Source organism: Rana temporaria, chromosome 10, assembly GCF_905171775.1.
Source record: "Rana temporaria chromosome 10, aRanTem1.1, whole genome shotgun sequence".
Lineage (NCBI taxonomy): Eukaryota > Metazoa > Chordata > Amphibia > Anura > Ranidae > Rana > Rana temporaria.
In genome coordinates this window covers 144,533,597-144,550,735 of record NC_053498.1, presented here as the reverse complement: position 1 = coordinate 144,550,735, position 17,139 = coordinate 144,533,597, and the positions used below count along the sequence as shown (strand labels likewise).

The following is a 17,139-nucleotide window of genomic DNA, read 5'->3' as shown; positions in this document are numbered from 1 at the left end:
TTACCATGGCGGGAACAATGCCCTCCTTACCATGGCGGGAACAATGCCCTCCTTACCATGGCGGGAACAATGCCCTCCTTACCATGGCGGGAACAATGCCCTCCTTACCATGGCGGGAACAATGCCCTCCTTACCATGGCGGGAACAATACCCTCCTTACCATGGCGGGAACAATACCCTCCTTACCATGGCGGGAACAATACCCTCCTTACCATGGCGGGAACAATACCCTCCTTACCATGACGGGAACAATACCCTCCTTACCATGGCGGGAACAATACCCTCCTTACCATTGCAGTCAGAATGCCACCCTTATGCCGCGTACATACGATTGGTTCGTCTGATGAAAACGGTCCGATGGACCGTTTTCATCGGACGAACCGATCGTGTGTGGGTTAGAACCTGTTTTAAAATTATCTGATGGTTGAAAAAACCGATAGAAAAAAACGATTGTCTGTGGGCAAGTCCATCGGTTAATAATCCACGCATGCTCGGAAGCATTGAACCCTAGCGTTCCATGGACCCCTGGTTTGGAATAACTGATGAAAACTTATTGGAAAGTAGCTGATCTGTTTGCAGGTTCAGCATATTTTTACTATAATAGGTGAGAACCTTTCGCCATAAGCTCAGTAGCTGCTGCCAAGTTTGTGTTCCGGATCATGGATTACATAATGCCGCTCTTGTCTCTGCCTGCGGCATTGAACACTTTGTTCAGCTGTGTTTTCTATGTTCTGCTACCTGCAAATATTCCGGAAGGGTAATAGAACAACACGTGGATGGGCGGCGTGTCTCTTCTGTACATGTAACCATCCCTGCATTGGTGTGGGCCGGCCGGGACGACGTGTTCCTTGTTGGCGTCGGTACAGAAAGTACAGTTTTGGGATCATGTCAGAAATATTTCTATACTGTATAGATATTTATAGCGAGTCCTTTCTGAACCCAGCGTGAGCAGAAGGCCGATTTATTAACTTTTTTGAATTACATTTTATTTTATTTTTGTTTTATTTATTTTTTTGCGAGCAATTTTTTGAGCAGGAATACATTTTCTTTTTCTGTTCTATCATTTTCTTTATTTTTTTATTTTATTTTTTGTGAGCAGGAATACATTTTTATTTTCTGTTCTATTATTTTTTTTTTTTTTTTTTGTGAGCAATTTGTGAGCAATAATACATTTTTATTTTCTGTTCTATTATTTTTTTATTCATTTTAATTTTTTTTGTGAGCAGGAATACATTTTTATTTTCTGTTCTATTATTTTTTCATTTTTTTTTTTTTTTGTGAGCAAGAATACATTTTTTTTTTTCTGTTCTATTATTTTTTTTGTGAGCAGGAATACATTTTTATTTTCTGTTCTATTATTTTTTCATTTTTTTTTTTTTTGTGAGCAAGAATACATTTTTATTTTCTGTTCTATTATTTTTTTGTGAGCAAGAATACAACAGAAAAAAAAACGTATTCCTGCTCACAAAAAAAATAATAGAACAGAAAATAAAAATGTATTCTTGCTCACAAAAAAATAATAGATTTTTTTTTCTGTTCTATTATTTTTTTTGTGAGCAGGAATACATTTTTATTTTCTGTTCTATTATTTTTTTGTGAGCAAGAATACATTTTTATTTTCTGTTCTATTATTTTTTTGTGAGCAAGAATACATTTTTATTTTCTGTTCTATTATTTTTTTTTAAGAGCAATTTGACAGCAGAAAAAAATTCTGAATGCTCCTAAAAGCTAGCACAAAAATGCTATTCACTCCATGCACACTAGAGTTTTTTTTTTCTTTTTTATAAAGTTTTTGTGCTGGCTTGTAGTAGTGTTTTAGGAGCATTACCATTTTAACCACTTAAGACCCGGACCAATATGCAAGGTAAAGGACCAGGCCCCTTTTTTTGCGATTCGGCACTGCGTCGCTTTAACTGACAATTGCGCGGTCGTGCGACGTGGCTCCCAAACAAAATTGGCGTCCTTTTTTCCCCACAAATAGAGATTTCTTTTGGTGGTATTTGATCACCTCTGCGTTTTTTTATTTTTTGCGCTATAAACAAAAATAGAGCGACAATTTTGAAAAAAAAAATGCAATATTTTTTACTTTTTGCTATAATATCCCCCAAAAATATATATACAAAACATATTTTTTTCCTCAGTTTAGACCGATACGTATTCTTCTACCTATTTTTGGTAAAAAAAATCGTAATAAGCGAATTTTACAAATATTTACAAATAAAATTTACAGTGTTTACAAAATAGGGGATAGTTTTATTGCATTTTTATTAATAATTATTTTTTTACTACTAATGACGGCGATCAGCGTTGTTTTTTTTTCTTGTGACCGCGACATTTTGGCGGACACATCGGACAATTTTGACAAATTTTTGGGACAGTTGTCGGAATTTCTGATCGCGTGTGAACGTTTTTCATGCACAATTTTTCTGGCATTTTGTAGCTTCTTGGTGTGCATGGATCCGAACATCCGCAGGAGGTTACAAGGACACGAGATTTGTAGCAGGGAAGCAGAAAGTGAAAATAAAAGGAAGGCAGTCGCACATCTAGGACTGGGAGCTGCAATAGATTACATTTCTCTTGGATTTCGATACATTGTAACACTGGCCCAGATTCAAGAAGCAATTGCGCCCGTGTAACCATAGGTTACACGGCGCAATTGCTTACTTGCTCCGGCGTAGCGAATGCTCCTGATTCAGGAACATCGCTACGCCGACTGCAGCCTAAAACCTGCGTGGCATAAGGCTCTTATGCCACGCAGATTTTAGGCTGCATTCTTGCGATGCCCGCTAGGGGGCGCTCCCATTGTGATCTGTGTATAGTATGCAAATTGCATACTAACACCGATTCACAACGTTGCGCGAGCCCTGCGTACGCAAATTACGTAGTTTGCGTACGTCGGGTTTCGCGTAACGTTACACATCCTAATAGCAGGCGCAGCCAATGCTATAGGATAGCCACGTTCCCGCGACGTTTAAATTTTACGTCGTTTGCGTAAGTGATTCGTGAATGGCGCTTGACGCCATTCACGTTCACTTTGAAGCAAATGACGTTCTTTGCGACGTCATTTGCCGCAATGCACGTCGGGAAAGTTTCCCGACGGAGCATGCGCTGTACGCTCGGCGCGGGAGCGCGCCTAATTTAAATGATTCCCGCCCCCTGGCGGGATCATTTACATTGCGCGCGCTTACGCCGGGCAATTTTGCCGGCGCGTCCTTGGAATTTACGGAGCTACTGCTCCGTGAATCGAGGACAGCGCAAAATATTTGCGTGGGCGCAGGGCAAAATCGTTGCCCTGTGCCTGCGCAAATAAAGCGCAAATGTACTTGAATCTGGGCCACTGATTTCAGATTTCTCTCTTTTCTCTGCTCCTTTTTCTTGTAGATCTTTTATAAAATAATAAAAATAAAAAAATCTTTTTGTTCAAAGAACTTCCAGCATTCTTCTTGGAGGGGGAGGGGCGGTATTACGCGTTGAGTGATTTGTTTATTTTTATTCCTTGTTATGATAAAAACGTGCACGTGTTTCTCGCCGTGTTCTCAGGACTCAGCGAACTCCAGGCTTGTCGGTCACATGGCCTGCGGTGTGCGCGGCGTTGTTGTCAGTACAGTGTGTAATACATCAGTGTGTGTCTCGCGCCTCCCATGTACAGTATGTTCAGCCAATGGGGCGTGCCGGCCGGAAACGCAGGAATTTCTTCTTTCTGTACTGTACGTTCTTCATTGGCTCCAGTACAAGACTGACGGGTGATCTCATCTGATTGGCTCCAGTACAAGACGGACGGGTGATCTCATCTGATTGGCTTCTACTTTTTCTTTTTTATCTCTTGATGTCTCATTGCTCTGGAAATGCCTCGCTACATCTTCTCCGTGTTTTGTATTCCAACAGAACTGTGTATTATTTCCCTACAAACATGATCATTAATCACGGCTTGTTTCCATTCACCCACGCGTCACATCAGAGGACCCCCCATCACTTTAGAGGTCCCCCCATCACATCAGAGGTCCCCCATCACATCAGAGGACCCCCCATCACTTTAGAGGTCCCCCATCACATCAGAGGACCCCCCCCCCCATCACATCAGAGGACCCCCCCCCATCACATCAGAGGACCCCCCCATCACATCAGAGGACCCCCCCCCCCATCACATCAGAGGACCCCCCCCCCCATCACATCAGAGGTCCCTCCATCACATTGGAGGTCCCCCATCACATCAGAGGTTCCCCCCATCACATCAGAGGTTCCCCCCCATCACATCAGAGGTTCCCCCCCATCACATCAGAGGACCCCCCCCCCATCACATCAGAGGACCCCCCCCCCCCATCACATCAGAGGACCCCCCCCCATCACATCAGAGGACCCCCCCATCACATCAGAGGACCCCCCCCCCCCCCATCACATCAGAGGACCCCCCCCCCCCCATCACATCAGAGGTCCCTCCATCACATTAGAGGTCCCCCATCACATCAGAGGTTCCCCCCCATCACATCAGAGGTTCCCCCCCATCACATCAGAGGTTCCCCCCATCACATCAGAGGTTCCCCCCATCACATCAGAGGTTCCCCCCATCACATCAGAGCCCCCCCCCCCCATCACATCAGAGCCCCCCCCCCCCCATCACATCAGAGGTCCCTCCATCACATCAGAGGTCCCTCCATCACATCAGAGGTCCTCCCAGCACATCAAAAACCCCCCCCCCCCATCACAGCAGAGGTCCCTCCATCACAGCAGAGGTCCCTATCACATTAGAGATCCTCCTATCACATTAGAAGTCCCCCATCGCATACTTTTCTGCCTGTTTTCATGGCTCGCATGTAGCGAGGAGGGGAAAATAGAACTCTATCGCTCGGGCCTACGTGCGGCGTTCCAAATTGCTCTCCAATTACTAAATAAAGAATCGTTCAGAAACCGGCTGCGGCTCCATGCCTTTTTAGAGGTTTAATAATGACAACAATTATATTCATTACGCTTTTGTTTGGCTTTTTTTTTTTTTGTATTTGTTTATTTTTTTCCTCTGCTAGACTTTGACGTCACGGCACCGCCATTAGAGATGACGGTCTGACCTCCGAGAGAAAGCGGGGTCTCGGCAGATGTTTGTGTATTTTGGTGTTATGTGAGCATTATGGTGGCTTTAAAGAGAACTGGTCATGTTTCAGGTTAAACTCTGCTTCACTTTAAAGGGATTGTAAAGGCAAACTTTATTTTTTATTTTTTTGTATAAATTTTTTTTTTTATTTTACTTAGTTTTTTTTTTTTTTATATTGTTATACTTTTTTTTTAAATACTTTGGCCCAGATTGTCGTATATTGGCGTAAAACTATGCGGGCGTAACGTATCTCGTTTACGTTACGCCGCCGCAAGTTTTACAGGCAAGTGCTTGATTCACAAAGCACTTGCCTGTAAAGTTGCGGCGGCGTAGCGTAAATTCCCCGGCGCAAGCCCGCCTAATTCAAATCATCGGGGTAGGGGGCGTGGGTCATTTAAATGAGGCACGTTCCCGCGACGAACGTACTGCGCATGCGCCGACCCTAAAATATCCCGACGTGCATTGCACGAAATGACGTTGCAAGGACGTCATTGGTTTAGACGTGAACGTAAATGGCGTCCAGCCCCATTCACAGACGACTTCCGCAAACGACGTAAATTTTTAAATTTCGACGCGGGAACGACGGCCATGCTTAACATTGGTTGCCCCTCATATAGCAGGGGCAACTTTACGCGTCGCAAATCTAACGTAAACGTCGTATCTTCACTGCGTCGACCGCGCGTACGTTCGGGAATTCGCGTATTTTGCTAATTTGCATACTCGATCGGGAAAGCGACGGAGGCGACACCTAGCGGCGGGAAAAAAAATTGCATTTAAGATCCGACAGCGTAAGAGCCTTACGCTGTCGGATCTAATGGTTATCTATGCGTAACTGACTCGAAGAATCAGACGCATTGATACGACGGCCCAAATTAGGACTTACGACAGCGCACATGGCGTTGCGCCGTCGTAAGCCCTTTCAGAATCTGGGCCTTTATTTTTTTTTTAATACTGTTATACTTATTAATTTTATTTTTTTATATATTTTTTTTAAATCTTTTTTTTTTTTTATATATATATATTATACTTTATACTTTTTTTTTAAATACTTTTATTTTTTATTTTTATTTTTAAATATTGTTATGCTTATTACTTATTTTGTTTTAAATATATTTTTTTTAAATATTGTTATACTTTTTTTTTTTTTTTTTTTTACCACTTGCCGCCTGCCATATAGCAGAATGATGGCAGCAAAGTGGTTGAGAGGCATAGGGTTAAAAAACAAAAAAACAAAACCTGTAATGCTTTTAAAAGGTGGCAACCCGAACTACAGGCCTATTTTTGGCTTCTGCGCCCCCGTACCTCAGGCCAAACAAGGTGTCACTGGATCTCCCATGTCATTGGATACCTCGTAGCTCTCGCCGCACGTGGGCAGACAGTTGCCGGATATGCCTCATTCATCGTCTCATTTTCATTACACAGCAGAAGGGTGGTAATGCTATTTAAGCAGTTTATTATGACCAGCAAATCTCGGGGCAGCGTAAGGCCACATCTGCGTCTGCTAATCGTGATCCTTGGGAGCTCAGTGTCGGTAATCGCTTCCTGCGCAGGTTGGACGCACGGAATAGTCTTACATAATGACAGCGAGGAGGGGGGGTGAGGATAGGTGAGGAGAGGACTCTTAAGCTGCCTGCAGATGTCTTTTGTACAGGCCGGTCACTCGGTTCATGTCAAGATGAAGATGCTGATGAGAGAAACCCGCTGGCCACTAGAACATTTTTGTAAGCTTGTCATGAGTTTGAGAAATGTTGTGGCAGTGTGTTGGGGGAAGAAAGTAGCGCAACGCAGATTTTTCCGTTTTTAGAATACACTATATAAGTATTGGAACCCCTGCCTTTACACGCACGTCGTTGAGTGGGACTTTCTGCCCCTCTTTCTCTTTTGGAGGAAGACAAAAAAAAAAGAAAACACCATTATTTTGCTCCGGTAGTAACATGTTACTAAAGGTAATCTTATCCTTTTTTTAAAGTGGTTGTAAAGGCTGAAGGTTTTTAACCTCCATGTATTCTATGCTTGATGTAGAGAAACCTCATGTGGTGCACAGAGGCCTTGATTTAGCTCCTCCTATGCAACTTGTGTGACCTGCTGTCCCGCCATCCAATGAGGTTCATCTTTAATGGCCACTGAAGCATGTCATCTGATAGTGGGACCATGGGCGTAGCATAAGGGGTTGCAGGGGTCACAATCGCATCCCTAGCTCCATGGGGCCCCTGCATCCTCCCTGTTTTATTATCATATCCTCCACAAAGTCCAGCTCCGATCTGCCCAAGGGCCCCACAGCCACTCTCCAGTACTGGGCTTCCACTTTGCCTTTCCACGGCCCACACCCCCTCCGTTCTTATTGGCTGGGGACAAGCTGTGAGCCATTTCCTGAATGGAGAGGTGCATGGGGTGAGAACAGCCCAAGGGCCAGGTCAACTTTTGCATCGGGGCCCACAGGCTTCAAGCTACGCCTCTGAGTGGGACTGCTGTGGCCCCCATAATTAGAGCCATTGGCCCCGGATTCAGATAGAATTAACGTCGGCGTATCTATTGATACGCCGCGTAAGTTCTAGGATGCGCCGGCGTATCTTTCTGTATTCAGCAAGATGCGCCAGAATTTTACTAAGATACGGCCGGCGTAAGTCTCTTACACCGTCGTATCTTAGTTGCATATTTACGCTGGCCGCTAGGTGGCGCTTCCGTAGATTTACGCGTAGAATATGTAAATTGGGTAGATACGCCGATTCAGAAACGTACGTGCGCCCGGCGCATTTTTTTTACGTCGTTTACATAAAGGCTTTTTCCGGCGTAAAGTTACCCCTGCTATATGAGGCGTACGCAATGTTAAGTACGGACGTCGGGCCAGCGTCGAAATTTTCCGTAGATTACGTCTTTTGCGTAAGTCGTTCGCGAATAGGGCTGTACGTAAGTTACGTTCACGTCGAAAGCATCGACTATTTGCAGCGTAATTTGGAGCATGCGCACTGGGATCCGTTCACGGACGGCAAGTCAAAAACGTAATTTACGTGGGGTCAGCCTTGATTAACATACAACACGCCCACTGCCTGGATAATTTGTATTACGCGGGCTTACGCCGGACCACATACGCTACGCCGCCGCAACTTAGGGCGCAGGTTCTTTCTGAATACAGAACCTGCCTCACTAGGTTACGGCGGCGTAGCGTATCTGAGATACGCTACGCCCGCACAAAGTAGCGCCGGGCTTTCTGAATCCGGCCCATTGTCTCTGGGTGTTATACGTAGTACAAGTTATGGTCCCTCTACTTCCTTTTGAATCGTATGTAACGTTTATGGCAGGAAGTATACTTTGCCATGTATGCATTTTTTTTTACGTTATCTGTTTTTGTTTTTTCTTCTTCTAGGTAGTAAGCAACAATTCTATGAACATTTATCTGAGTGTTGGTGCACTGCTGGAGCTCACAAATGCCACAAGCGTGGATCTCTCCTTGGAATCGCTCTTCACCATCTGGGATCTGTGAAGTCCATATCCAAATGTGAGCCGCCCTTAGGGATCGTCCTACCAACACGACCGTCTCCAGCATTGAAGGCTATGTTCTGCCTGGTCTCTCTCTTGTAAATCATCACCACCGTCATCATGAGCACAGAGCCGCAGGTTGAAGCCCTGATCCAAAATAATGAGGATTGGTCCACCGCTACTGGGACGGAGGAGGAAAGCTCTCCGGGAAAGACGTCTAGCTGTGAAACGCCCGAGGAGCACCATGTTGATGTGGAGATGCACTCCAGCGGCTCAACCGGCATTGACTCCGGCGGTAATTACTGTAACGGGCATGAGTCTAGCGGAACCGATTCCCACGGCAACGGGCCCAGGATAACAAATTGTTCTTTCCGGATGCCCAGCAAGTCCACCGGCAGCAGCAATAACAGGTGATGCTTTCACTGGTGCATTTTGTTTGAAAGGCCACGGGGGAAATTCTAACTCCGGTGTGCTATTGCTACATACTTTACAGCAGGGTTTGACAAATTTGCTTGGAATCTAGGAGCCAGCTAAAAAAGTTAGGAGCCAGAAAACGCACCCCGTCCCGATGAGCTTGCGCGCAGAAGCGAATGCATACATGAGTAGCGCCTGCATATGTAAATGCGGTGAATGCGGTATCGCCGCGATTGGTAGAGCGAGAGCAATAATTCTAGCCCTAGACCTCCTCTGTAACTCAAAACATGCAACCTGTAGACGTAAACGTCGCCTATGAAGATTTTAAAGGGTAAAAGTTTGTCGGCATTCCACGAGCGGACGCAATTTTGAAGCGTGACATGTTGGGTATGATTTTACTTGGCGTAACATTATCTTTCATAATATAAAAAAAAAATGGGGATAACTTTACTGTTGTCTTATTTTTTAATTAAAAAAAGTGTAATTTTTTTTCCCCAAAAAGTGCGCTTGTAAGACCGCTGCGCAAATACGGCGTGACAAAGTATTGCAACGATCGCCATTTTATTCTCTAGGGTGTTAGGATAAAAAATATATATAATGTTTGGGGGTTCTAATTAGAGGGAATAAGATGGCAGTGAAAATAGTGAAAAATTACATTAGAATTGCTGTTTAACTTGTAATGCTTAACTTGTAATACCAACGGCCACCACCAGATGGCGCCAGCTTACACATCTGGTGGTAATAACTTGTAATGCCAACGGCTCACCACCAGATGGCGCCAGCTCACAAAAAAAAAAAAATATATATTTTTTTTTTTTGCCCACCTTCCAAGCCAAGTCGCCAGGACACTATTTCTAGTCGCCATGGCGACCGGGATTTGTCGAGCCCTGCTTTACAGACCATTGGTCACTGCCCTCACCTATAACTGGCCTTCGCAGCAAGGAGCACATGGAAGGGCAACACATGTCAAACAAGGGTACACGTTCGCCAGCACACCATGGATCAACACTTCCGTCCAAAGGTTTATTTTATTGAGAGACATTATAGAAATAAGGGCAACGTTCCGGAGCCGCGCAGGGCCCCTTCATCAGGCACATGTCTGACGAAGGGGTCCTGCGCGGCTCCAAAACGTTGCACCTTTTTTCTGGGATCTCTCTCAAAAGAAAAACTTTTGGCGGGAGTGTTGATCCCTGGTGTGATGTTTTCCAGGACCCAACTGGTAATTCGCTACAGCAGCACCCACCATTTTAGGAGCCATACTTTCCAGGAATGTGTGCGATGGGAATATTGACAAGCCATGTCTTAACAAAACCAAAAGGAAAATTCCCAGCTCAACTTTGAAAGTGGGTTTAAAGGCGGTTTATTGAAGGTAGCAGCAAGTAAAAGCAAGCCAATGCATTCTGGGGGAACAGTGACTCCCCCTTTTTTTATGTACCCTTTTGTTGAATAGCCATGAAGAAGGGGGAGTCACTGTTCCCCCTGAAACGCATGGGCATGATTTTACTTGTTGCTACCTTCAATAAACCGCTTTAAACCTCACTTTCAAACTCACGTTTACTGGATAAAGGGTTTTCCAATGCTATATTGCAGGGGTCTCCAAGCAAAGGACCAGTTTTACTCTCCTTAAAACTTTAGGAGGGGCGAGACTATGGCCAGAGGGAGGAGAAAATGTCCTGGCATCAGTGGGAGTAAACAATACCCATCATTGGTATTGGGGGGGGGGGGTATAGTTCCCCCATCGTTGGTGTCTTTGGGAGGAATAGTGCCTCATCATTGCATTGGTGTCGGTGGGAGGAATTGTGCCCCCTTGTTGGTGTCGGTGGGAGGAATAGTGCCCCCTTGTTGGTGTTGGTGGGAGGAATAGTGCCCCCTTGTTGGTGTCGGTGGGAGGAATAGTGCCCCATTGTTGGTGTCGGTGGGAGGAATAGTGCCCCCTTGTTGGTGTCAGTGGGAGGAACAGTGCCCCTTGTTGGTGTCGGTGGCAGGGATATTGCCCCCTTGTTGGTGTCGGTGGCAGGGATATTGCCCCCTTGTTGGTGTCGGTGGCAGGGATATTGCCCCCTTGTTGGTGGCAGAGATATTGCCCCCTTGTTGGTGTCGGTGGGAGGAATAGTGCCCCCTTGTTGGTGTCAGTGGCAGAGATAGTGCCCCCTTGTTGGTATCAGTGGGAGGAATAGTGTTTTGTTTGGCTAGAAAGCCATTGCACCAGATTTTCCTATGCATATTGGATCAGTACGACGCTCGGGGGATTGGTGTTTTCAGAAATGGTGACCAATATCATGGGGAGCTCAATGGAAAATGAAAGCTCACATTTGACAAGGGGCCCTTTTTTTATGAACTCTTTTTTTTTTTTTTACCCCAAAGTGAACAAATGGAAAGGACTCGCTCTCACAAAGAGCTGATGAGTATGGTGCAGGAAATGAAACGGCGCCTTCCTTCGGAAAAGCTGAACCGCAACAAACCCAGTACAGTGGATGCGTTGAACTACGCCCTGAAATGTGTCCGGCAAGTGCAAGGTGAGAATGGCAAACTACGATTGATTGCCTTCCTAAAAGTTTATTTGTTATAGTTTTTGAGGGAATAGGTGAGTCTATGGGGTTGACTGACTTAAACTGGGGAGTTCTAAGGAAAAAAAAAAAAAAAATGGAAGCTCATTGGTTTCTATGCACAGCTTTTGTATTCTCCAGTTTTAGTAAATCCAACCCAATGTGTCCCATTTCTCCTCTTATCTGGTGGAATCCGTGCCAATGGCCATCAAATGAGTATTTGTTTATAACTGGGGTAGGCAACCTCAGCCCTCCAGTTGTGGTGAAACTGCAAGTGCAATGAGACATTGCAAGACGCTGGACAATAACGGGCATGACTCCTAGAGGCATGATGGGATTTGTAGTTTCACCACAGCTGGAGTGCCGAGGTTGCCTACCCCCCAGTATATAACATATGGCTTCAGTGAAGTTTCATTAAGCATGTGTTTACAATTAAAAACTCAGAGGAGAGATGGCTTAGAAAGCATCACCAGCTCCTGTTTTGCCAAGTACATTAGATATTACCTAGCTTCTAGAATGGTGCACGTCTGATTGGATGCTGAATTGGCTTGGTTAACTCGAAATTCCCTTTATGCAGATGTCAGCTTTTCCTTACATTTTTAGAAAATATCTCAATGCAAACATAGTAGGAGTTCAGAATGGTCTGACCCCTTGATGACCGCCCTCAAATACGGTTGAATGTTCTCATCACACCTACATGAGATTGTAGGGGGATCCCATTCCTAAACCATGTGCATTAATATGGAGCTGACCACCCCTCTTTGTAGCTATAACATTCTCCAGTCTTCAGGGGCGGATTTCCACGAGAATTTGGAGGGGGTCTGTTGGAATTTGTGCCCATTCAACCAAAAGAACATTTGAGAGGTCAGGTACTGATGTTGGATAAGAAGACCTGGCTCTCAATTGGCATTCCAATTCATCCTAAAGGTGTTCTGTAGGGTTAAGGTCAAGGCTCCATGTAGGACATCTTTGAGTTCCTCCACAACAAACTCATGTAAGCCTTGTCTTTATGGAGATTGTTAGTTTAGAAGACCCCAATTGGTTTTGCAATTCATCCCAAAGGTGTTCAGTAGGGTTAAGGTCAAGGCTCCATGTAGGACATCTTTGAGTTCCTCCACAACAAACTTGTGTAAGCCTTGTCTTTTATGGAGATGTTAGTTGAGAAGACTTGGCTCCCGATTGGCTTTGCAATTCCTTCCAAATGTATTCAGTAGGGTTGAGGTCAATGCTCCATGTAGGACATTTGAGTTCCTCCACAAAAAAGTCATTAAGCCTTGTCTTTATGGAGATGTTAGGTAAGAAGACTCGGCTCCCAATTGGCTTTGCAATTCATCCCAAAGGTGTTCAGTAGGGTTAAGGTCAATGCTCCATGTAGGACATTTGAGTTCCTCCACAACAAACTCATGTAAGCCTTGTCTTTATGGAGATTGTTAGTTTAGAAGACCCCAATTGGTTTTGCAATTCATCCCAAATGTGTTCAGTAGGGTTGAGATCAGGATTCAAGACTCTTGAGCTCCTCAACGGAACACTGGTCAAACCAGGTCTTTATGGAGCTGGCTTTGTACCCAGTTATCCTGGAAAAGAAAAGGGTCTTCACCAAACTGTTACCACAAGGTTGCAAGGGCACGATTGTCTACAATGTTTTTCCTATTCTGTAGCATTAACTGTACCCATCACTATAAACTTCAGTCATTTGGAGGCATATCCACATACCTTTTGCCTTTATAGATCGGTATAATGATCAAGGGTCCACAAATTTTCAAGATTATACCGTGTCTGCAAACATGCTTGACTTGCCTGGATATATTAATGGGAACCCTTCTGGATCAGTTTACAGGAGGTCTCATTGCTGACGTGCCAAACGGCCAATCACTAGGTGTACTTTGTGATTTGTTTCCATACTTTATAAATGTAATCTGTCAGTTTTATACATGCTTTCCAGCAACCTTCTCGTTCAGCCGTATTTTCACGGTTTTAACTGGAGTGTACAGTGAACATGGACAGAATAACCTCTCTATACGTTGTGCTAATGTAAGAATTTCAGTAGCTGCTTTCTTCTAGGCAGTGTCACAACTTGTTGGCATCCAGGTTATAATTGCCCCTGCAAAAAACGTTTGTTTACGCTCAGTCCTCAGATGAACTTACACGGTTTACAATAATGTAATATTTTCTTATTCTCCAGCAAACAGTGCGTTTTTCCAGGTCCTCACTGAAAGCGGAACGGCGCGTATGGGTACCACTGTACATACGATTGAGGATCTGGAAACGATAACATCAGAGCATCCACCAAAAAACACGGTATGTGTCATAGAGTTTTATGCTAAGAACCTCGTAGTCAAGAAAGGAAGGAAAAGTTGTGTTGCCTGTAAAGACCAATCCCAAGTTTTGTGTCTCTAGTGTACTGTGGGGGAATGTTTGGGCGAATTAGAAAATTTGGGTTATGAAACTCTAATGCAGAAATGCTTCTCAGTTGATGCCAGCAGCTGTCTTTCCTCTCTGCCAAGTGAAATTCTGATTGGGTATCTGTTTTGCCTGTTGACTTCTCCAGCAACTTCTCAGAAGTTCAGAACTGACCACAATCCAATTTTGTTCTCAACCCAACTTTGTTCTCAGCCGAGCCTGGCCCTCATCCGAGCCTGACCCCCATCCGAGCCTGACCCCCATCCGAGCCTGACCCCCATCCGAGCCTGACCCCCATCCGAGCCTGACCCCCATCCGAGCCTGACCCCCATCCGAGCCTGACCCCCATCCGAGCCTGACCCCCATCCGAGCCTGACCCCCATCCGAGCCTGGCCCTCAGCCGAGCCTGGCCCTCAGCCGAGCCTGGCCCTCAGCCGAGCCTGTCCCTCAACGCAACTTGGCTTCTTGGCATCTTTGATGCGATATGTCTGTTGGCTTTTCTCATTTAGGGAAAGATTATGTTTTATGAGGTTCCCATGCAACCACCACATGTAAAGAGCCCTTGTTAGCCACAATTGATGACATTTTTTCATTTTGGGGCTTACACACACTTTAGGATGCCTTTGACATCCTCGTGTTTTTTTTTTTTCTTCTTCTTCAATGGAGAAGGGGTAAAACTTTTGGATGTTGTTTGATTAACAAAATATCTTAATTTTCGTTGCTGATATCTGAGCTGTTCTGATAGAAACCTAGAAATAACATTCTCATCATTTTCTTGTTCATCCTTTCCAGGATACGTTTGTAATCGTGTTCTCGCTGACCTCTGGGAAGATGGTGTACATCTCGGAACAGGCTGCCTACACCCTGAATTGTAAGAAGAAGCTGTTGGACTCGTCACGCTTTGTGGAGCTCCTGGCTCCTCAGGACGTCAGCGTCTTCTACAAACACACCACCCAGTCTCATCTTCTGCCCTGGAATATTGGAACAGACTCGGGTAAGGCCCAGAGATGGACAAATGGCTAATAGAACTGGAAACTATTGGAGAACTTGTCGCTGCACTATTGTATTTAACCATTTACTGCCCAGCCTATAGCAAAACGATGTCTGAGCGGTGGTTGCGTTATCCTGACTGGGCATCATTTGACGTCCAGCAGGATAACAGCCACCGCTAGCCCGTGGGGGCGCGCATCACGGCGATCGGTGGTGCGGTGTGTCAGTCTGACACACCGCTAGACCGATCTCAGTAAAAAGAGCCTCCGATGAAGGCTCTTTACCACGTGATCAGCCGTGGCCAATAACGGCTGATCACGATGTAAACAGGAAGAGCCGTTGATTTGGCTTTTCCTCACTCACGTCTGACAGATGTAAATCGTTCTCTATGTGATCGGGGAGCCCCTTCTCCTGTGTGCATACATATGTTATATGTGCATATATAATCCTTGGTTTTTAGTTTAACTCTGTGGTAAGGAAAGGGAGAGAAAATATATATGAGAGAGACAGATAGAGACATAGAGATAGAGACATAGAGTGAGAGACAGATAGAGACATAGAGAGAGAGACAGATGGAGAGAGAGACAGATAGAGACATAGAGAGCGACAGATAGAGAGACAGATATAGACATAGAGAGAGAGACAGATAGAGACATAGAGAGAGAGACCAATAGAGACATAGAGAGAGACAGATAGAGAGAGACAGATGGAGACATAGAGACAGATAGATACATAGAGACATAGAGAGAGAGACAGACAGATAGAGAGAGAGACAGATATAGACATAGAGAGAGAGACAGATAGATAGAGGCATAGAGCGAGAGAGACAGATATAGACATAGAGAGAGAGACAGATAGATAGAGACCTAGAGAGAGAGACCAATAGAGACCTAGAGAGAGAGACCAATAGAGACCTAGAGAGAGAGACCAATAGAGACCTAGAGAGAGAGACCAATAGAGACCTAGAGAGAGAGAGACCAATAGAGACCTAGAGAGAGAGAGACAGATAGAGACATAGAGAGAGAGAGACAGATAGAGACATAGAGAGAGAGAGACAGATAGATAGAGACATAGAGAGAGAGACCAATAGAGACATAGAGAGAGAGAGAGAGACAGATAGAGACATAGAGAGTGAGACAGATAGAGACAGAGAGAGAGACAGAGAGAGAGATAAGACAATATCTTATTGTTGGTATAATAATAATAAATAATAATATAGAAATTCTTTTTTTTAATCAAATATCTTATTGTCGGTATCCATAATTAAAAAATAAAAATGTATATATCTTTTTTTTTTTTTTTTTTTATGATTCCAACAATAAGATATTTGATTAAAAAATTAGAATGAATAAATATATACATATTTTTTTTTTTTTTTTTTTTACAAAGAAGACCTAATAAAACTGCTAATGTTTTTGTTTTTCCAGCTTCTCTTTATGAGTACACCCAAGTGAAGTCGTTTTTCTGTAGAATTAGGTAAGTCAGTGTTTCTTGTATGGAGTATCATGCTTGTATCGTGCGTGTTTTTATCTATAGTTGTGTTTTTGTGTAATAATCTGATTGTTTGCCTAGAGGTGTAGCCCAGTATAACACATAACACACACACACAGGAGTCCTTTTTGGAAATGCCTATAGCAACCAGTTTCCCTTCCCTTACTCCAAACTGCGCAGAAAATACAAACATGAAAATTTAGGGAGATGCACTGAAATTTCGTCAGCCAGAACATATCGGACGATTTTTAGACCCCTTTCACACTGGGGGCGTTTTGCAGGTGCTATAGTGTTAAAAATGGCACCTGAAAACCACCCTTAGAGAGCTGCTCCATTCACACTGGAGAGGTGCGCTGGCAGGGCGTCAGAAAAAGTCCTACCAGCAGCTTCTTTGGAGTGGTGAACTCACCGCTCCTAATGCGCTCCTGCCCATTGAAATCAATGGGCAGTGCCACCGTACTGCCGGCAAAACGCCACTGTAGCGGCACTTTGCAGGCGGTTTTAACCCTTTTTTGGCCGCTAGCAGGGGTTAAAAGCGCCCCGTTAGCGGCCGATTAGCGCTGCAAATCCGACGGTAAAGCGCCACGTTTTCCCGCCGACGCTCGAGGTGGCTCGGTGTTAAAAGGGCTCTTAAGGCTAGGTTCACACTGCTGCAAATTCTTTTGCGAATTTGAGCCGCTGCGATCGCTCAAATTCGCAAGTTATTAAAATAACATTGTTTTCCATTAGTGCCGTTCA

At 44.5% G+C, this 17,139-nt stretch overlaps 1 protein-coding gene across 8 annotated transcripts in view; it reads left to right on the top strand.

Annotated features, from left to right (window-relative positions):
• The window catches only part of PER3 (period circadian regulator 3), a 109,202-nt gene that overhangs the window by 15,077 nt on the left and 76,986 nt on the right, over positions 1 to 17,139 (top strand). For all 8 annotated transcript variants that reach the window (XM_040326473.1, XM_040326477.1, XM_040326478.1 and 5 more), the window contains exons 2-6: positions 8,448 to 8,970; positions 11,339 to 11,490; positions 13,703 to 13,818; positions 14,713 to 14,914; positions 16,338 to 16,386. In XM_040326473.1, coding sequence (XP_040182407.1) covers positions 8,681 to 8,970; positions 11,339 to 11,490; positions 13,703 to 13,818; positions 14,713 to 14,914; positions 16,338 to 16,386 — 809 coding nt within the window. In that variant the 5' untranslated portion in view covers positions 8,448 to 8,680. The remainder of the gene's footprint in view (positions 1 to 8,447; positions 8,971 to 11,338; positions 11,491 to 13,702; positions 13,819 to 14,712; positions 14,915 to 16,337; positions 16,387 to 17,139) is intronic.